General features: G+C 50.0%; 4 protein-coding genes across 4 annotated transcripts; 1 reads left to right on the forward strand and 3 right to left on the reverse strand.

The window, feature by feature from the left end:
- Positions 1–3,491: 3,491 nt before the first annotated feature.
- On the reverse strand, positions 3,492–3,824 carry PMZ80_006817 (uncharacterized protein; the record flags this gene model as incomplete). Its single annotated transcript, XM_064875228.1, has 1 exon — positions 3,492–3,824. A coding segment is annotated over one exon (333 nt), but the record flags the coding sequence as incomplete, so codon positions are not given.
- Positions 3,825–7,084: 3,260 nt separating this feature from the next.
- Positions 7,085–7,312, reverse strand: PMZ80_006818 (uncharacterized protein; the record flags this gene model as incomplete). The annotated part of the gene is made up of 1 exon (XM_064875229.1): positions 7,085–7,312. The coding sequence occupies one exon, from the start codon at positions 7,310–7,312 to the stop codon at positions 7,085–7,087; it is 228 nt and encodes a 75-aa protein (XP_064728494.1).
- A 1,666-nt stretch (positions 7,313–8,978) lies between these two features.
- Positions 8,979–9,676, forward strand: PMZ80_006819 (uncharacterized protein; the record flags this gene model as incomplete). Its single annotated transcript, XM_064875230.1, has 2 exons — positions 8,979–9,026; positions 9,113–9,676. The coding sequence occupies 2 exons, from the start codon at positions 8,979–8,981 to the stop codon at positions 9,674–9,676; spliced, it is 612 nt and encodes a 203-aa protein (XP_064728495.1).
- Positions 9,677–10,200: 524 nt separating this feature from the next.
- PMZ80_006820 (uncharacterized protein) lies at positions 10,201–11,882 on the reverse strand (the record flags this gene model as incomplete). Its single annotated transcript, XM_064875231.1, has 5 exons — positions 10,201–10,442; positions 10,496–11,106; positions 11,152–11,289; positions 11,342–11,571; positions 11,619–11,882. 5 exons carry the CDS (start codon positions 11,880–11,882, stop codon positions 10,201–10,203), a joined length of 1,485 nt encoding a protein of 494 aa, XP_064728496.1.
- Between the last annotated feature and the right edge of the window lie 10,201 nt (positions 11,883–22,083).

Genomic DNA, 22,083 nt, shown 5'->3' on the forward strand with positions numbered 1-22,083 from the left:
ACCTACCTCTTACGACGTAATATTAAGACTAAAAGACTAAGCGATAAGTTAGACTTCAAGAAACTCGAACTATTTAGAATTAAAAAGAAATTAGGACTAGTAACGTATAGACTAGTATTACCTAAAGATATAAGGATACACCCCGTATTCTATATAGCACTTCTAGAGAAGGCACTTAATAATATTAAGACCTAAGAATCACTACCGCTAGATAAAGAAACCGAGATATAAGTGTACGACGTCAAAACCGTTCTAGGTATAAGATAGAAAAAAGGAAAGAAGTTATATCTAATTAAATAGGCAGATTATAACGACTCGGATAATATATAGGAACCAGAGGAACACTTAGACCTAAACACAATTACAGAACTCCGAACACACTATCCCGAGTAGATTAACGCTACTAAACCTAGAAAACGACCGATAAAGCACTAGGTCAACTACAATAAGAAAAAACCAGTAAAGCTAAGAATTATACTATACAAAATAATAATAGACAAATACTAAGTACACATAAATAGCGATTACCTATTCGTAAGGACTAAGCTAGGTAGGAAAGTAACTATAGGGTCATAGTTAAGACAACGACTCCTACCCACTAAATAAATTACCTAAGTCTACTTACTAAACTAAGGGAACGCCCTCTTACACAAAGTCCTAATCACCTAGAGTAATTTCCTACTTATTAGGCAAAGAATTAAACACACTAAGCGCCTGTATCTCGCGCTTTAACATCCTAGAGGAGACATTATCTAAGTAGGCGATTATCTTATTAACACGCACCACCTCCTCCTTAGCTTTAACTAAATTTATTTTAGCAGCCGCTAGCTCTGCTTAAGCCTTCGCTAACGCCTAGTATATACCTAATATAGTAGCGCGCAGCTTAGCTAGCTACTTTAACTTCTCGCGACGCTTTTATTACTTAGCTTTTTTAAGCTCCTCTACTTTTCGGAACTCTTCTAACGCAAAAGTTCTATTATACGACCGCTAGTGTAGTACGCACTCAGCATATTTTACTAACTACTCTCTATTATAATAATATATAACGTTATTACTAATATACACCGAACACAATACTATAGCTTCGTTTCTAGTAATAGCAATAGCTTAGTAAATTTTAAGGTTACACTTAGATTTAGGACGCTCGGGTTTTAAGAATCGTTTTTACTTAGGTTTAAGGATATAGTACTACGATATTATAAGCTATAATAAGAAGGAAAATAAGATGCAACGCGAGATATACTAGGTTATATACTTACGTGGACGCAAGTAAGCTAAAGAGGGAAAAGTATTACGGACTATAGCTACAGGACGGCTACGAATAGAATATAGGTAAGTCTCCTAAGGAAGCCTAGCACGTATAGAACACCAGGGGTATTACGTAACTTCTAGAAAAGGGAATTCCTAGTATATTAGTTCTATAGTATATTAGTATACTCGCTATACTAATATACCGGTACACTAGTATACTAAGCTAAGACTTCCTATTCGAGACTATAGGAATAAGTATATAAATCACGGCTCTCCTTTAGTATAGTTTATAGTTCCGTAGTTAACCTAAGTTATACTAGAACCCTACCTATGTATAACTTGACCTTATATTAAATACTTACTAGCCTAATATCCTACTTAGCTTACTTAAGTAGAACTACTGAGGTTCTACTCGTACCATTACTGGTTACGTAGAGACACCGGCCTTATAACAGTATCCTCGTGTTTCTATTATTAGCTTAGATAGAAAGTAATACACTAGTCCCTCTATATATAACCTATATCTCGGAATCGTTACTTATATTTCGAACGGATCATCGGTATATATATTATTAGGGGCATAAGCCTCACGTGATTCACCACGCTAGTCACATATCGATAAGCGGCCGCAGATCAACCATTAGAGGGCAGGATAGTGACATTTCGTAAAGTCGCCGAGCAGCATGCAGTTGAGGTCGGAGGCCTGCAGATGACGATGTTTTTGCCGGAGACGATGTTGAGGAAAACGATATCGTGGTGTCATCAACATCGAGCTGTGGGGTGAATTTCCGAAGCACATGTGCCGATTCAATTTGTTCCTGAACCTCTGGACAATCAGCCTGTTCTCGGCGCTCGTTCAATGTCTCAAAAGGCCATCTCTTCAGCCTATCTCCCCTCGCTGTATGATCTTGAACAAGCTGGACCGAAATGGCACCTGCTCACTGTGCGGGTCAAGACGAACCAGAAGACTTCAGTACAACCAGCAACGGCTTGCAGGCGCCCAACGACATAATTCACACCATCCTGAAAGAACTCTTCGGCGACCATCTACAGTCCGCACTCATACGATCGCCGTACGAATTCATGGCTCTGTAGCAGACATGTAAACAGCTTCGGGATGTCCTCACTCACGTCTTCAAGATCAAACCGCGATTCTACGACGAGCTACCTCTGGCGATGGACATGAAACATCCCTGGTATTCGAGGCCCAATGTGCACTTCAACGAGCTTGCTCTGGTTATTGTCCACGTGCCGAGATCAAGGAGTTGGCACTACTTGCATCCAGCGGTGACCTACGAAGGGACAAGACCATTTTGGCACGCGGTATCCAAGCTTTGTAATCTTCAGACCTTGGTCTTCGTGGCCAAGTTACCTGGCGCCGACGACCGGACTCTCCAAGACATGTGTACCGTGATCTGTGAACGATACAAAGATGCCGAATTACTGTTCTCGGATACGGGTGAGCCTCAGTTAGACGGTGGAAACTGTCCGTTCGGACCACTTTTGCTACAGCAAGAAGCTTCAGCAATCGTTCGCATCCAAGTAAGTGCGAGAAGTGTAATGTACCATGCTGACAGTGGGTAGTTAGCTCAGTGGAGAGTTCCGTCACAGAATCTACGAATTTTCCTCATGACAGAAGATAAGATACGCACTTATCAGCACAAGATGGTCTACTTAGGAGGCTACCGCAGTGAACATCGTATTCAGAGGGTCAAGGCAGATGTTACGGTCATTCCTGGTCTCAAACACAACACCGTTACTGTTACGTTATTGCGACGTCTTAATATCAGCGCACTCTGCGAAGCAACAAAAAGGAATGACCCCACTCGAGCTGGGCATATCGATACCACTACACATCGATTGTGGTGCTTTCTTCGTTCGCTCACTTTTTCGCGTGATTCCGGACACTGCAATCCAGCCAGCCATATGGCACAAGATCTGGCCGCCTGAAGGGTCTAACCACATCCATCTTTCATCTATCGACTGGCACTGCCTTCACATCTATAAGAAGTCGGCTCTAGCCCCTCCTCTGGGATGACACACAAACGTCGTGGACAAACAGAGTAATTCAACATGTCTTCAAGTTTCACCAGTGGCGAAGACTTCCTATAACATTCCCAATTTTCCGAGTACTCATACCACATAAACAATTGGTCCATATGGAGCCTCAGGTATGGCGCTTGAAGAACCCCAGGAACTGCTGTCTCGAGATAGCGCGATTGCCCTAGATGGCATTAGACCTTAACAGAGACGAGCAGTTTAGGGTCATGTGGAGACATATAGGATAGCGTCATGTATGTCTGGTAGCGCTGCGTCTGAAGGTCATGCAGACGACGTTGCAACCTGGATGCTTGCCAGTACTGGACCTCCTTCATGCAATGTTCCTGCAACTCCCGCATTAGGTGCGTCAAATCCTCCGTCATTGACGCGGGATCCATAGTCTGTAGCCTCGACATAACGGCAGGCAGGCCGAACGCCTGTTGTGGTGTTGTCCCCATCACACCGGCGGCGGTTGTTGATTCGGCGAAGACGACATACAGCATCTCATCGTCCAGACGGACGATAGCAAACATGTTGTTCATTAGAACCTGAGTCTCCCCCGGAAAGTACATTCAGCCGGCAGGTCAACGATGGAAGACTCGGCGCGTCATAGGCCCACCGTCCTCGCTTGTCGAGGCGGAATAGGGATGTGCGTGGGAGATTCTTCTTGTGTGTGTGTAGGCGGTGGTGCGCGTCGCAGTGGTTCTGGTGGGGCATGGATTGTGCACGAACAGTGTTGATGGTGGGGGGGTTGGTTAAAAGAATGGCTTTCATCGGTCAGTAAGAGGATGATAAGTTTAACTAATAAGTACCCTTTCTCAGCTGGCCACCAGTGGCCGGTTTCTCCTTTTATGAACACAGTACGATTGTAGTTAGTCAGCCACCACTTGCCACTAGACGGCCGCCTGCATGCTCGACCACGAGTGTCGGGCTTCCACCATGCAAGAGATAGTCACTATCACATACTAGGCCGGGAGTTGCCACATAGCAATCTCTCCTGCAAGCCAGGAGAAGGCGTATCTTTATGTCTTGGCCAGCAGTCCATCTCTTCTTGACCAGCAGTCCATCTCTTCTTGACCATTTGAAGGCGTCAAGGATGATTGGTGTCGATCGTTTGCGGGTCAGCATGTCTTTGGAGGCTCTCGCAGGGGGCTGATGTACACTAATCGAGTCTCAGCTGACGCTGCGATGTACATCAGCTCGATGTCTTTTAGAATGGCGGCATTGCGCCGATGGATTCGTTTCTCGTATACAGAACGATATCTCCCACCAGTGATTCCCTCTCGTGCTGGAAAACTCTGCCAAATTCGAAGTCGTTCATTGCACAAATAGGGCTTGATGTCGCCTTCTGTATTGGTCTTCTATTGAACTAGAAATCGAATCCCCTCCCAGACCCGAAGTCGAGATAGCTGAATCGACGATTAGCGATGTACGTATTTGTACGTGCTCGAGGTCCGCTTACTCTACGCCTTTAGTCCTGATTTGGGCATAAGCAGGTAGAATACGCATATTTTAAATTAAATTTTTCACTGATGCTCGTTGTAGGAGGATGGCATAATAGCAAACCGCAACCGCAAGCCGACCGCAGCATTTGCTCGGAACAGTGCCGTGGGTGTTCTCGGGATCCTGAACGCCGCTGTGCAGGCGATAGCTGTTGTGAAGGGTACGATGAAGGTAGTATTGTCTTTGTGCTTAATCCTTATGTTCTCTTAATGTCCTTCGTTCACGTCGTACTATCAAATCACGTTCATAGAAGTAACCACAATTATCCTGATAGAGACTCCTTTGAAGTTCCCAAAACTTAACTTCTAGCATCTTCGCTCTTGACATTCCATCGACCATTCACCGTGATACCGCGGTGAATAATTCATGATCAACTCCAGTGCAAGGCAATTCTACAACTTGCAAACCCATCTGATGGCGAAGATACTGGGTTCCAGCTTAGCAAGGAAGTCTCGCTTGATGACAGATCGATCGCACTTCCGGAAGACCATTCGTAGAACCTCGACTGGGGAGGTCTTGGATGTACGCCATTGTTGCACTGTATCCGAGGTGCGAGGATTGCAGATCCGATCGACACGAAAGGGATTCTTTCTTCTGTGGCTGCTCCTCATCTGTGATACAAGCTGTCGAATGTGTCGGTGGCTCATGACACCTTTGCCAACAACGCGACTTATTGTTGCTCCATAGGTTGTACCATGCACAAACAACAGAAAAAGTCTGAAACAATCGGAGGTACTGTACTGTCTCGAGGCTAGCGCGGAACAAAATGTAGGCAAGAGATCATCTGATACAGTGATTGAAAGATTGATAGAAGTCTGCCATATCCCCGAGGGGGCACCATAGCCGTCGGACGGCGTATGAGGTTTGTTCGAACTGTAGATTGCTCTTTGTCCTGTGGAGAGAGGAAGATGGTCTGCCCGTTCGGCTGGGAATTGATGTTTGCGCCATGTTCCATGTATTGGCGGAGTGGTTCTGCTTTTCGATACGCATGACCTGGTCATGGAGGCTGATCGGACTGTTGACGCTAAGCAGGGCTTGATAGGGGAATCCGAGGAATGGTCGAGTCGAGTAGAAGGTTTTTGAGCGTAACCCCAGCAGAGTCTTGAACCGTAGTTTCTGCAAGTTCTGAAGAGCATTACCAGTAATGGAACGTGAGTCTAGGCCTTCGATCCTTATATGAAGGATTGCGCTCATGCTGCCTTTCGAAGGTCCACGCAGCAAGATCGTAGCGGGTGGCTCGTGCATTCATAGAGTCATTTTGTACAACCTGCGATCAAACATGGCGGAGCGCCATGTGTGAGCCTGTGAATCGACAAATTCGGCCGGAAAGTCGCGTGTTTCGAGGCGCCTAAGATGCAGCTGGTACCGAATACTAGTGGCAGTTACGGTTGCGAGAAGTACTTCGAACTATTGCGCAAAAGCAGTTCCACCAGTCACAGCGTGCATTCTTGGCTGCGCTGCTTTGTTCTCCACGGAAAAGAGTCTTCTTTGCGTACAAGCAACACCGAGAACCGGCGGTTGACCTTTGTATTCAGAGGCCAATCAAGGCCTGTTACTACTACGTGGGGATGTTCTTATGCGTCGGCCTGTAGGTCACACGCTTCGAAACAATACCATGGACACGGTGAAGAAAGGCCAATGACTCTTAGTGCTTTTAGCTCAGGCTCCAAAAACTTCAGTCCTCACGCGACATCCTACCTGAAGCGGACTGCCCGTCGAGAAAAGACAGAGATAACGCTTCTGTATGAGCTTCAATAATGATTCGATCCGACGTTGCTGGGTACATTTGAGGCCTGACTTCGTCTGCTCAACTACGATTGTGCATGTTGCAAACGAGATTCCGAGATCCAATCAACGATAATGTTGTGTAGATAGATCAGCGTGAGCAGCATGGAGCAGCCTGTAACTTGCGGAAAAACTTTACAAGCACATCGAGCTACCGCCTAGAGCTCGGTCGGACTTCGGTCACTCGGTCCTCGTTCGTCATACTGTCAGGTCCCGAGTGGGAATCGTCGCGATGTTTTCAAGTTCGCTAACCTGATGCACCCACTCAGTTGAAGGTTTTTTGCGGTCTCATATTGCTCCTTCTCAAGTTATTGATTCGATATTCTCTTAATTTTGAGCTTATCGGATTGACTCCCGAAACATAGCCACTTTGTTTCCGCCGTTTCCTCCTTGCCTTCCCAGCTGCTTTATAGAAGCTCGGAAGCAGTGAAATAGACGCACGTCGACCCTTGCACAAGTTGGGAAGAAGAGGCAGGGCTCCTGTTAACGCCTCTATTGGTCCCACTTACTCTCTCAGTGTCCTCTTCACATCGTCGTCTGCCTCCTTCTCGAACGGGCCGGAGGAGTCTTGACGTAATTTGTTCCTGCTTCTGAACAGAGCACAAGGAGAGGCGTACCCAAACAACATCTGATTCAATCGTGGGTTGACTGGCTGCCCAGCTTCTGCCCATTCTTCTAGTATGCATGCCAGGTTCAAGCCTGCATACCTCTGCCTCTTGTGCTCATGTTCCATCTCTTTTCGTCTTTCCAGTCGGTTTATACTGCTGGTCCGAACGTTCAGCCGTTAGCTTTCTGACCAAGTCGCGCTCGTGACCTGCTCTTAGGTCTTTTGCGTCCCGTTCAGATCTGAATGCACCGGTCCGTCTGGGAATATCTGCTCCTGTTCTCTTGTTTGACGGGATCGCATAGGGCCTCCACAGCAGCATACCATCTCAGCCGAGACCAACAGCTTCCTCTTGACTCAAAGTCTCGTCACATCTCGTTGTGTCTTCTCTTACATGCATGTCGCCAAGCAGCGCATCTGCTCGGTCACAGCTCCCACCTGGGGTGAGCAGGTACTAACGCATTCGTGTTGTACCGCTCGATCAGCTCGGTCTTTTGCCCCTTGGTGCGCAGAGCTGAGAATTCAGTGGGTGTAGGAGAGGGGAAGCAGTTGAGGAGAGATCATGGATCATTCACTCGATAACTGAATTCATCAATCACCACTTCTCACTGTCCTTTTCACTTTGAGGCAGGATGTTACCCACAACCAATCCGGGCCATTCTTCCTCGTCGTCGCGGGTACAGTATGTAGAGATCCGCAGGAATCGTGACTGTAGTAGGAATGGGGGTTGTATGAGCCTTGAAAAGGAGTGACTCGAGTTTTGCTTTGTCTCTCCGCTTCTCGATTGTGAACACCATCATTGCTGGTGGTGCTCACGAAACGCTGTTGCCTGTTCTCTTGGCCTTTTCGGGGTCAAACGCATTCCCAACTGCCTCCAGGTTTTCTACCTCGGCTGACCAGGACAACGGCAACAATAAAAATACGTTCTGAGAAGGGCCATCACGTGATTATTGCCTACTGGCGCTGCATTTTGAGCCAGCATCGTCTATCTATCTTTGTCAGTCGATCACGCCCATGATCTCCGTTAGCTCGTTTCTTGCAACAAAAATGTTCCTAGTATGAAAGTCAGGGTGGATGAGCACAGGGCTTACTGCTTTTTGCTGTGAGTGTCCTTGACCGATTCCGTGATCACACCGCGAGCAGCTTCTAGAAGCTGAGAAACATGCTGCTGAGAGCCACGGAATGCGGGTCAATCCGACAATTCACGATCAGGGATACAACTTAGTGCAGTGTCGATGAGCGATGTACGTCATGTCTGGACGCTTCAAGGAGTATCATCTGATCGAGACTTTTCCATTTTCCGAGCCAAACGCCCTCCCGTACGGGTTGACGATCGCCTTGCGCAGCGCTTAGACATATGGAGGAATCGAACGAGCCTGGCCACGCCGAAGCGCTTATCGTGTGCCAAATATGTCTTGAATGCAGATTAACAACGTTACATGCGACCCCACGCGGCCATGAACGACGTCCAAGCGGAAGCAGAAGCCTACACTATTTTTTCGACGACAGGGATGGACACGTCTTAGGAGAGTATCGACAGCGACACCGTTTTCCACAGCTGCTTAGATGGCTTGCACCAAGCTTTTTGAGCTGGTGTTTGTGCCATCATCTTCCGTCAGAAAGCAACTATATATATAGCGAGGCAACAAGCCAGCCGAGAGACGCTTGAAAAGTCGACAAGGCTGGTGATTAGAGCCCTAGTGCGCGGGATACCGGAGGAACGACCCGGGCTCCAGCGAGAGAGAGAACGCGTTCCGTCGGCTCCAGAAGGAAGTCAACGATCACTCTAGTAAGGATGACGTTGCACACCTCGGCGGTGCCCACGTCAAATGTGAAAATCAAAGTGAGATCAGAACTTCAGGATTATGCCTAGGTCCAGCGCCGCTGCTCTGTCTGGACAGTTTCTCGCGGCGCTGTTGCTGTGACCAGACGCGAGACCAGGGCGAAGACAAGGAAGAGAATGAGGAAGAGAACGAAAGAGTCGATTCCGCGGATTCTGTGAGTAGCTTTGGCACAGGCAGTCCCGTTGAGAGTACCTACGATGAAAGATCTTGTCCAATTTCGACGGATAGCAGTGTCAATTCAACCAGCCGGCCGTTCCAGTATGACGACAAGAGAAGTCGTTCAAAAGGCTTTGAGAGGGACCGTGATGTGCAGCGGAACATCAAGCATGACGAGGAGACGTCTCAAGACGAGGAACCCCGAGCAGAGGAATTCCAATATGAGGAGCTCAATGTGGAGGAGCTGAAGGAAGAGTACGAAGTCGAAGACATCAACAATAAGGAAGAAGCTCAGCAAGAGGCACAGGACAAGGAGCAAAAATGGGGGCTCAAGAACGAACAGGAGGATAAGGAGAGCGATGAACAGGAAAATGGTGATGGTTGTATCGAGGACGTTTCCGAAGACGAGAATGCCTCTTGCGACGACGATGCATATTATGATGAAGATGCTTATGACGACGATGATTTTTATGATGCTGATGATGATTACTGAATCTCGTCAAATTGTTCGTTGATTGAGGTTGGCGTAAACCATGTCACAGCAACATCGACCGCAGCTATTTATTACTTGATAGCAGAATATCAGATCGTGAGCTCGCACAGTTGTGCCAGACCTTTCTCCGTGATACTGCTACCTCACCAAAATCAAAGCATGTAACTCAGACCGTTGCCCATGTGGTCGGGAGGTCGAGACGATCTCACACTTCTTATTCCGATGCCCGCGCCGGTGGCAGCAACGCGAAGTACTGCAGCTCCTGTCTCGTCCACGCTGGGGAGACGACTGGTTTCATATCACAACGTCCTCTTGTGCTTGGGCCTCCACGTTGACTGATTAATGATCTGGTCTCCATATTGTCGCTGTAGAGCTTCTCGCTTGAAAGGCGTACGGAGGTATTCTGGCCATGCGTAGGTATCAAAATCGGATGATGTTATCTCCAAGAGGCTCTAGCTAGCTTTACAACATGATGCTTTAACTTGGCTGTTTGTAAACATCTCCATACACGATGGGCGTTATATCTATTTCGTATATCTGAAGAACGTTGCGTAATCACCTTTTGTCCTCTCAAGTGTCTTCTCCTCTTCTGTGTACTGCTCAGGAGCCTTAAACTCCCTATCTCGCCTGGCGTTCTCCCGGCGGTAATAAATTGTCATGATTAATGACAGAACAATAGCCATGCCGTTCAAGGCGATCAAGATCGACAAACCTTGGACAAACTGAGGCGAGTCCTTCGTCAGGAAAATGAATGAAGCGAGAACGCCTGGTAAGAACGTGAGTAACGAGTGCTAGACGTAGAAGTGCATGAAAGCTTACCTCCTAAATTGCCGAAGCCAACATGCATTGCAATTGCGACTCCTCGTTTCAGACTACCTCCAGCGTTGTTCGCTTGCCATGCTGCGCCCATAGGTACCATTGGAAAGAATCCGCCTGCAACAAAGAAGACCGCAGCGTACTTGACGTTGAAATTGTGAGTGGCAATGAGCATGATGAGTCCAACGATGGACAACAGGTCGAAGCCAATCATGAAAATGCCTCTCTGACGAGCGCGGTCGCCCGCAAGACCGCCGCCGATACATGTGATGCAGGCGAAGATGTAGGGAGGTACTGTCATTAATTGCGCCGTCTCGTTGGTGTAGCCCAGTGTGCGAATGATGGTTGGAAGAAACAGTGCAATCGAGTAGTTAGATGTGTACACCGCAATTGTGATCAGCATGTGGACGTAGACCTTCCAATCTTTCATGGCATCCCAGAAGTAGCGCATCTCAAACTCGTCGGCAAGTCCGTTGTGATCGAGCTTCAAGCGGCGTGTGACTTCCTCGCGTTCCACTGGTGTAAGAAACTTTGCTGTAGAGGGGTAATCACTCATCACGAAGTAAGCAATAACAGCAATGATGAATGTAAGAATGCCCTCGAGGATGAATAGCCTGTTTGGTTAGTAGAATTCCTCGGTGCTTGTCGCTTGTACTGACCATTGCCAGCCGCTAAGGCCGCCGACTCCAGCCATCTCGATGATGCCTCGTGCTAGTAGCCCACCGAAAGCTCCAGCTGCTGTTGCTGCTGAGTAGAAGAATGCCATGCGAAAGCCGCACTCATGTCGCCTATACCACCTGCACAGCTTCGTCAGTGCAGCTCAGAAAAAGAGAAATTGATGTGACAGACATCGAAATGTAATAAGTGACACCAGGGAAGAGACCCCCTTCGGCGAGGCCGAGAGCGACGCGAGCCCCAATCAAGCCGCCGAAGTTGTGCACGATTCCCATTAGGACGGTGCAGATTGACCATGCGACCATGATGCTCGGAATCCAGAGTGAAGGCCTCCAGCGCTTCATTGCCATGTTAGAAGGTATTTCTGCGAGCACGTAGGTCGGGAAGAAGACGGCAAGGGCGATCTGTTTCTTGGTCAACTCATGCAGACATCCAAATCGCGAACCCTTACGTTATAGTCTAATCCGCTCATTCCCAGATCGGTTTCTAGTCCACCAAGCCTCGCATTGCCGATGTTCGTGCGATCGAGATATGACAAGAGATATAGTAGAGATAAGAATGGCACAAGATACCAGTCGATTTTCCTGACCAATTTGGCTGTCATCTTCTCGTCGAACCCAAGATTGTTGTCGCTGGATGAAGCAGACTCTATCATCATGACAGGATCATCCTCCGGGGGCGTTTCCGCCACAATCTCCCTTTCCTTGGAAAACATGTTGATAAGCTGGGAGACAGCACTCGAATGGATAACAGCAGATGCGTGGGGCCGAAAGGGTTCTCGAGGACCTCTCGCAAGCACTGCTATGAGACAGATAGAACAGAGGACCAGCAAGACGGAACTTATCCTCGAGTTTATATGGAGTGCGTACGAAACGCACTCCGTATCGAGATGGAGCACTGAACCAGATTGACGGCATCACAACCATAATCGACCCCAGTACTCCAGACAAAAGCCTAGTCACCCCAGGTGCCAAGGAGCGCTGGACATTTATCGACATGTTGGCAGTGTCCACAGACACGGGATCACTATTGCGACCAGCTGCCGAAAGCAGGTTGTGGAAATAATGTCTCGGCCTCGGCAATAAGGCAGATACAAGGATGGGAGGAATCGTCTTCATAGGCCGGAAGCAGAGAACATAATGATGACGTTTGCATCGTGGAGCTCGCCAAATGAAGGCCAAGACTTTCTTGACGCAGGACGTGAGTTCGATTGGTCGCGAGATGGATGTTCAAGACATGCCAAGCTTAACAAGACGGTGAGCACAAACCTCGCTATGATTCTAAACTGCTTGGCATACTGCAAAATGCCTGCTGCTGAGCCAGCGATCTTATGCGCACCTTCACTATTGTGTTTATAACATGCGAGACCGCTAGATCATTTGCAGATACCGACAAGAGTCTAAAGAACGCCAGGTCAAACTTCCCTGCAAGGGAAAATGAAGTTGTCACGAACGGAAAAGAATGCATGTAGCCTCTGAAGTGACCAGCGGGAGCCAAAAGGTAAGGTATCTGGATGGAGGGGGTGGCACTAATCCGGACAACATTCGAGGACAGCATCGATGTCAGCGATGATTGGACTGAAGCTTGTATAGCCCGCTTGTATTCCTCGATCTGATTGATTAGCAGCGAAACTCTTGGCGTATCGCGGGGTGATGTTCAGGATTCGAGCATCAATGAAGTTGATCGAAGATGTTTCCTTCTATGAGCCGGGGAGCAAGAGATGAGATCTGGGGGTGGGCAGGCTGTCGGAAGACGTATAGATGACTCAGACCATTGACGGTGCTGGTGACAGCAGACCATTTAATAAACGCGCAGTAGCCATTTTCAGAGATCCTGCCGCCTTTCGAAGTATGGGGCAGATGCACCAGAAATTTGTCTTTGTAAGGACTCTGGAATATGCTCTTCTCACTTGGTCAACGTTCATGCAAAGATGACTTCATCTGTTCGGGTATTACCAGTCTCCCTGGGTTTTTGCGAAGAAGGCAGGGGATATGGAGTTTCTCCGTGTCTCCGTGCCACACATGGTTTTCCTATTCTCTCTGTCTTCCTTCTTTCACAGAACACCCATTCAGTACTTGGTTCTTACCGCTAAGGGACAAGTGATTTTTACCGTGATGCATTGCAGCGCGTTGTAGATACACTTTGTTCTTGACGAGATTTATTTGCATTTCAGGATCCTACAGTAAGTGAGCTTGTGCAACAGGCTTGTCATTAGTGCCTTGTTATTTTATGCCAGAAGCGCTTGCGAATAGGTCATTGAGGAATCCAATACCGCTGGAATTGTTGGACCATTGGTAGATCAACCACTTCTGATGAGATTGCATGGAGAGCTTCTGTGTAATGCTATCAGGTGTGAGATACAAGTACTTACAGTTCTTGTCTGCGGCATTGTAATGTGCTATTTAATGAGTGAATTTGGTCGGTACGTTCATGTTCTGTCTGACTAATCAACTATGCTCACTGGACAGCCCGCTGGGGCAGCGCCTGGCAGCTCACTCTTTTCCTGTCCTAACCTTGTGAACGAGATGGCTCAATCCGACGCAGTGGAAGCATCTATGCCTGTGGCCAAAAAAGTCAGAATGGGGAAGCCATACCCGGATCGCCAGACGTAGTTGCCGATCCCCAATTCAATCCACTTGGATGCCTCTCTCGTGTCACCCTAGGGCGATGTTGTGTTCAAAACCCGATGGTCAGGACTTCACTCTGTACACTTTCGCCAAGTGAACCACAGAGAGGCACCTAAGGGCCTCCACGTGAAGGACTCTAGGATCGCAATCAGCTGAGCTCCTTCTCCGAGTCTCTACCCTCTACTCAGTCATGGGCATCGATCGTGGCCAATGGTCGAGGTACTGGATCTGACACGCGATCTACCACCCATTCATCCTCACTGCGGGGCGCAGCCACAACGAACAAAGTGGTCAACTGCGTCCGAATCAGCACACGGGGACGAATAGACGGGGACACCGAGGACGGCAGCTCTACCAGATACCTGGAAACCAAGGAAGCGAACGAACGCATTCGAGCAGCGCTAGGCAAGGCCGAAGCAACGAAGGAAACACAGGTGGTTGGGGTCGGCACTACCAAGACAGGGTACATCGTTCGCTTCAAGGACCAAAAGTCTACGGAGGCCGCCAGAAACAACAGCGAGTGGCTACAAGAGCTGGGCAACGAGACCAAACTGGTGAGACCTCGCTTCGGCGTGGTCGTGCATCGATTCCCGACGGCCGGCATTAACCTACCCGAGCAGAAAGAGCAGGTCATTGACAAGATCATGGAAGAAAATGACTGGCGCAACAAGGGCTTCGCGGTCATTGACATTACCTGGCTTAAACAAAGTGAGAAGGCACTGGGGGTGTCCGCCTCGCTTGGGATTTGGTTTGACTCTGCCGAAGCAGCTGAATGGACAGTCACGAATGGAGTTGTATGCGATCAACGGTATATTGGCAGCGTGGAGCTGTACGAAGTAAAGAAAAAGCGGTGCCATCGATGTCAGCAAGTGGGCCATCTGGCATGGTCCTGCAGAGAGAAGATGCATTGCAGGCACTGTGGAGGTGAATATGACCGGAAGGACTGCCCACCCGGGGCCAGTGCCAGATGCGCTGACTGCGGTGGCCCACACACCACTGGTGCTAGAGCATGCCCAGGCCCAGTCATCCCTCGCCGACCACAATGAATCAAGCTCACCTACGAATATTGCAGCTGAACATGATGAAGTCACGAGCGGGAATGGAAGCCCTCATCAACGATCAGCAAACAGCAGATCTGGACGTCCTCCTGATTCAGGAACCGCCTCTTTCGGCATATCAGACCCATGTCAACAACCGGCTGTGGCACCGATACCAGCCCACTTTTGACAGCGATAGTACCAGCAACAGTAGTGACAACGTCCGCAAAGGAAGCCTCATCTACGTCAACAAACACGTCTCGACCTCAGCACATCGCCAGATCCGATGCAACCACCCCGATGTGGTAGCCATCAAGACCTGGACCGAACACAGCCAGACCCTGATCTTCTCGGTGTATATTCAGCCCGTCGACTATCGCCGCATGTACGAGGAGCAGAGCATCCAAGACACCCTGGACCAGATCGAGGTAACTATTCGACAACACACAGCGGCTACGACGATCCCCACCACACTGATCTTGGCGGGGGACTTCAACCGCCATCACCCAGCCTGGAGTAATGGGCAAGTCTACGACCGGGTCATGGTCCACGCGGGAGTGCTAATCAACTTCTTTCATGCTCACTGCCTGCAGTGGTGTCTGGCGGAGGGCAATGCTACGTATTGGTCACTGAGTTGTCCAGGACAGAACTCGGTCATCGATCTGACCCTGACCAACGAACCGCCGCGATTGGTGAAGTGTGAGTTGTACCATGAGAACTACGGGTCCGACCACCGGGGCACTCTGTCCGAATGGGACATGCAGCTAGAAAGGAGGCCAGAAACCCAACCGAGAAGAGCCTATGAGCGAGCAGATTGGGCCAAGATTGGACAACAGATCCGCAGAAGGCTTAACGAAGATGCTCAGATTGAGACACCAGCACAGCTAGACCATGCAGTAGACCGACTCACCAGGGAAGTACAATCAGCGGTAGAGAAACATACACCACTGAGCAAACCCAGCCCGTACGCCAAGCGATGGTTCACCCCGGACCTGAAGACACAGCAGAAAGAGATCAACAAAGTGCGCAGGCAATGGCAAGAGAGCTGCGCAGATCAAGGCCCACAGCACCCAGAGTCAGTGCAGTTGTTTACCGAAATGCACACTAAGCGTCGAGCATGGACTCGCACCATCGAGAAAGCCAAAGCTGCGCACTGGAAGGAGTTTCTAGACCAAGCGAGCACACAGACGGTCTGGAAGGCTACACCGTACCTGGGGCGACGAGACGAATACACCAACATCCCACCCCTACAGGTGGGGAACCAGGAGATCACCGACAACCACGACAAGGCGGAAGTGCTGATGCGGACCTTCTTCCCGACCATGGAGCGTCCAGCACCGGAAGTCGTCGTACCTCCAGCAGAGATCCCATGGAAACCCGTCACAGCCGCAGAAGTCGAGAAAGTACTAAGAAGAGCGAAGAAGGGCACCGCTCCTGGCGAAGACGAGCTGCCCACCCTGGTCTGGCAGCAGCTCTGGCCATATGTTGCTGACTTGGTGCTGAATATTTTCACGGCCTCACTGACCCTGGGACACTGTCCTCAACGGTGGAAGACAGCCAAGATCGTGGTGCTCCGGAAACCAGGAAAAACAGAGTACACTTCCCCTAGTGCGTATCGGCCTATTTCGCTGCTGAACACGCTAGGTAAAATCCTGGAGGGAGTCATCGCTCGACGCCTATCGTACTGGGTAGAAACACACCGGCTTCTCCCCGACACTCAGTTTAGGGCTCGACCAGGACGCAACCCCGAGCAAGCCGTATTGGTTCTAGCCAACTCAATCGATTAGGCATGGCTCCGTGGGAAAGTCGTCACACTGATTGCATTCGACCTGAAAGGAGCCTTTAACGGCGTCAACTACACAACCCTCGACGCTCGACTTCGCGAAAAGAAGATCCCGTCACCAGCGCGATCATGGATTCAGAGCTTCATACAAGATCGAATGGCCAGCATCCACTTTGACGGCTTCTCGACTGAAACTGCGCCCCTAGAACATGCCGGACTCGCACAAGGATCGCCCCTCTCACCCATTCTCTTTGCCTTCTTTAATGCAGACCTGGTGGATCAAGAGGTCAATACTCAAGGTGGCGCTTCAGCCTACATCGACGATTACTTCCACTGGGTGGTGGGCCGTTCAACCGAAGAGAACCTCCGCAGCTTACAGCAGGAAGACATCTCGCGCATCACCGCATGGGCACATCGAACGGGCTCGTCCTTTTCGGCGGAGAAGACAGAATTGATCCACCTCACTCAACGGAAAAAGGAACTAGGTGTGGGAAGCCTCAGCATGGATGGAAAAGTTATTACAGCTGGCCCGGTCGCAAAATTGTTGGGAGTGCTATTCGACCAAGAACTGAGGTGGAAAGACCATGTCCAGCGGACCGTCAAACAAGCAACGGTGGCAACATTAGGCATGAGTGGACTGCGACACCTGCGACCGGCACAAATGAGGCAGATCTACCAGGCCTGTGTTCTCCCGAGAGTGGAATATGCGTCTACAGTATGGCATAACCCGCTCAAGGACAAGATGCACCTCCGGGTGCTGGGAACGGTGCAGAGGACGGCTCTGCTCCGCATCGTCTCGGCCTTCACGACGGTGGCGACCCAGACATTGGAGGTGGAATGCCATATCCTCCCTCTACACCTCCGACTAAAGCAACGAGGACAGGGCGTGGTGATCAGGCTGTGTACCCTTCCGCGAGAGCACCCGCTTGCCAGAGTGATAGAACGAGTCAAGCAAAGAGTCAGACGCAAAGGCACGCAGTCGAGCTCAGCGCTCATCCAAACCATGCGATCGATGGAGTCTGAAGAGCTGGACTCCCTGGAAATCGGCGACCCGACACCTTCAGCGCCCTGGAGTCGGCCAGCTTTTGACCAGATTTTGATCGAACACGACAAGACTCAAGCTCTAGAAAACATCGCGGAGGTCTTGAAGACCTCGGATAGGGTCATCTTTACCGATGCATCTAGCAAGGACTCTGGTGTCGGCGTTGCGGTGGTTATGCTCGACCAAGTTCATGACCACCAGCAGACCGCACAAGTTGGGCTGGGGCCAGCAAGCGATTGGACCGTACATACGGCTGAACTGGTGGCAATTCACCAGGCCACAGAGATGATCGAAGAAGCAGCGGCCATTGGGCCAGGCCAAGCCCAAGGTTGTGACAAAGTCTTCACCGTCGTTAGTGATAGTCAGTCTGCTATCCGGGCTGTTGCCAACCTCACCAGCAGATCTGGCCAGCACATTGTACGACGTATCCTTAGACAAGCCGAGAAACTGCGAAAACAAAAGGTTAAGGTCCGGTTGCTCTGGATTCCGGCACATGCAGGAGTGGAGGGCAACGAGATGGCCGACCAACTAGCCAAGCAAGCAACGAGTCTCAGAACACAGCACGAATCCCGCCGACCAGTGTCGACGCACAGAGGTACACTACGTAGCAAGATTGCAGCAGAATGGCGACAAGAATGGATCACTTCTCCGAAAGGCAAACACCTGAAGAAGATCGATGACGGTCTTCCCGCCAAACGAGCCGTGCGTGTCTATGGCTCACTAACGCGGCATCAAACCTATCTGCTGGTCCAGCTTCGAACGGGCCACTCATGGCTGGCTACCTTTGCGAAGTTCTTCGGGTTTCGAAACGACAATCGATGTGTCTGTGGTGCGGTGGAGACGGTGGTGCATGTGGTGGTGGACTGTCCTCGACTGCGCGAGGCTAGGAAGAAGTTACGAGAACAGGTAGGTGATGCATTCGGCAGCATCGCAACGCTGCTCGGAGGACGTAACGAGCAAGGTCAAGTCAACAATTTGGGTCGCGAGCGGAATGTACTGCAAGCAGTGTTGGAGTTTGCAGAAGTATCTCAACGATTTACCTCACGGGCGCCGGCCACGGAGTCTCGAGGACAACACAGGCCTTAACGAGGCACAAAGATTGTGCATGCAAGGTGGTCATAGCATATAGATATCGACAGATACACAGCAGTAGTGGTAGCCTGCATATCGCTTATCGCGAGGGGTCAGGGTAAATGAAATAAGTCAAGTCATGTCAAGTCTGTATGTCATGAGAATCATGGCCAGAAGGCGCCTAAAGTGCCTCAAGGGCGAGTGTAGGCTGGGCAGACATGACGTCACATCCGTGCTCGAAGCAAGGACTCGGCCTTTATGCTGAAATGGGAACCATTCGTTGTGGCACAGCAAAGAAAGAGCACGGAGTAGACGCCATAGGCAAAGTCAAAGACCCTGCTCAGCGTTCACTATATTTGTAGACTTTACCGACCGAGATCCAAGCCATGTTGTGAGCTGTAATGAAGAAGTGCTTGTTGTGTGCGAGCGAAGAACGGTTCAGGTGGGAGCGCTGAACAAAACGCCGTACTTTTGTAAGCGATAATCCCCACTTCAGGATTACTTCGTGCGGTAGAGATTTCCAGTGTATATCCACGTGACTTGCTCTGAGCACCATGGCGCACGTCACGGGTAGGAGCTTCCGAGTCCAGCTCAGAGTTGGGTCCTAGCACGCTAGTATGTTGAAGTTCTCGCGCGTATGCCTTTTTTTCCAAGCAAGCACGTGCCTGGTTTTGGGGAGCGATGTGCTGGAAAGGAGATAGAAAAATGCCTCGAGCCGGGCACACCAGTGGCCGACAAATACCTTAGTACCTGGTGGAGGTGTTTGTCATATTAGCATGACGGCCATTGAAACGGTCGCGGTGATGATGAAACACACTAGTGTGCACCACGAGTCGGGCCGCAAAGCTCGTAGACACTGCCACCACCAAAATAGGTAGCAGAGTTTATGCATGTCACACCACCCATTTCAGTCCTGGCATCCTGCTCATCCAGAAGAAACTGTAGGTGTACATGACGAATAGCAAAATCTGCCACCAAGCAATGAGGCTGGAAGCTGATCTACGAGCCAATATGTAAGCTCGCAAACTGGCGTTTCCCATGAGGATGGGTCAGCATTCGATAAGATCGCACCAGAAACGGGGATAAATGCTAGCTCACAGGGGGTACTTCTGCTGTCCTCATAGAGTTGTGGGAAATCTGGCCACAGGGTCCTGCAGCATCAGGGATAGTTCTGCCTGTTTCGTGACGAGGAGTCGGTTCCACGAGAAAGTGTGGTCGCGTAAACGGTGTTGCTCCCGACGAGACCGGTGGGTGTTCAGGCGGGATTGGTAGAAGCACTCGTCTGCGAGAAACATCAACCATTTCTGGTGGTAAGCCTCGAAGAGTCCTCCGTTTACCACCAAAATACGTCGGGTCGTCATCCACCGATCCGTGAGGAAGACGCTGCCACAGTTTATAGAAGAAAGTAGGCAGGAGATATGCATGTGCTTCATGCAAGCATTAGGATTCATTACCGTCCCACCAATTTCTAAGGTGGGAGGACTAGATTTGCTGTGCGGTTTGCTAGCACGTTTCGAAAACGTGCTCCCGATGGGAAGTGGTCGGAGTCCGCGCATAGTTTCTGGACTCAACCGTGTCATGGTCGTGTGACTCGCAATGTTAGACACTGATGCTCGGTATTGGCTTTGTCCACCAGGGGTCCAGAATCTGCCGCCTGACCTCGTCAGATATACCCCAAAACGAATTCACCTTCCACACGACTCCTGCTAGAGTCTTCCGAGTGCTTGTAGATGGCAAGAACAGCCTTCTGAGTCTGTTTCTGATACGATTGGCCGTCCTTGTCAATCGTGAACACGGCTGAAGCCCATCAAGTCTCACGTGAGTCAATCGAGAAGTTGTTCATGTGCTACGACGAGCCAGGCATGATGACAACCTACAACGACAGCCTTGTTCGTGCTCGCTTTCGCCAGATAGAACGGGATTTTTGTCCTGTGCTCGAGATGCTGGATCAGTACCGGGTCCGCCTCTATAATCGACGAGCTACTCCGACCACTGCCAAGAGCATTAGAATCGATCTTACCGTCTTAAGAAGATGGTTGATCTATTTACAGCCCCAGATCGATGTCACCAGAGATCGGCTCGTGCGTGGCGTCGTGCGCAAAGTATTAGACTTACGCATACTTAAGAATACCACGCCTGTCGTATGCTCCTCCACGACGATCTGCTCATATCTATATCGTGTTCTTATCCAACTTTAGAACTTACCTACCACTCTAACCACTGATCGGATCTTAAGGTTCTGGATAACGAGTACGGAAGATCCCACAAACATTCATGCGGCAGAACAGTTGTTGTTGAGGCAGCTACGTTCCGGGCTTAGATCAGTCGGACGTTATCTCACCAAGACTCGTCTCATGGCCCTCATCCTGTCGGACCGCCTCGATATGCTGGAACAAAAGGAGGCGCATGAGAGATCAGAGACGGTTGAGGCTCGTGAGAGTCGTGATAAAATGGCAGAGCTAGCATAACCGTATGTGATATGGAGTCTACGGTGGTGTGAGCTGTAAAAATGGTGGCTAGTTGGGTGATTGTCAACCAGAATATCGTGGTTCGTACTAGGCAGGCTCTCGTTCTGGTGGTTCTGGATCACTACAAGGTATGTCTAGGTCGAGAGCACAGATGCTCTCGACCGTCTTGACTTTGTGGCCAGATTGCCAGCATTACTTCGCCACGATGCAACAATTACCAGATCGACGTTGCTGCCTTTGTTGTTGTCGCTACCACGAAAACCTTCACTAGGTGCCTACTGAGAAGAGCGACGACGGAAGCACTGCAAGCACCGAGAGCACGGTCTCAGACGTTGATGATGTTCACGACAACGAGGACGGATTTGTTGAGCTCGACTCCGAGGCCGGGCATGCGCAGAGGATTATCAAGACCACGCAGCTATGTCGGAAGGAAGCTCGTCGAGGTCTGCTCGGTTCTGGGCGTTGTCTCCATCCTGCTCAGTATCCTTGAGTACATCTGCTCGACTCTGCGCGTGATTTTTTGCAAGCAGCTTCAGCGAAGCATCAGACATTTGGCCGAATAGTTGTCTCGATCTTGCCCCTGCTGTTACGTGATGTACTGACATCATGTCTTCTCGCGGCTGTACCGTAACCTGAAATGCTCCGCTCAGGTTTCCTTGGGCTTCTCGCAGTATTTGTACCACTTTCTCATGACCCTGGTGCGATGCTGCTTGCAAGGCATTGCCATAGTATCCACCTTGAGCATTAACGTCCGCATCTCTGTCTAGCAGCATCCGCACCACTTCCTCGTGGCCCCGATATGATGCAGCGTGTAGCCCTCGCGCCAAATTGATTCTTCGGGAGTAAAGAGTGTGCCTCGGCCAGGTACGACAGCCTGGTGGCGATGAC

The sequence above is a fragment of the Knufia obscura genome (genome assembly GCF_036327395.1).
Source record: "Knufia obscura strain CCFEE 5817 isolate CBS 148926 chromosome Unknown scaffold_8, whole genome shotgun sequence".
NCBI lineage: Eukaryota > Fungi > Ascomycota > Eurotiomycetes > Chaetothyriales > Trichomeriaceae > Knufia > Knufia obscura.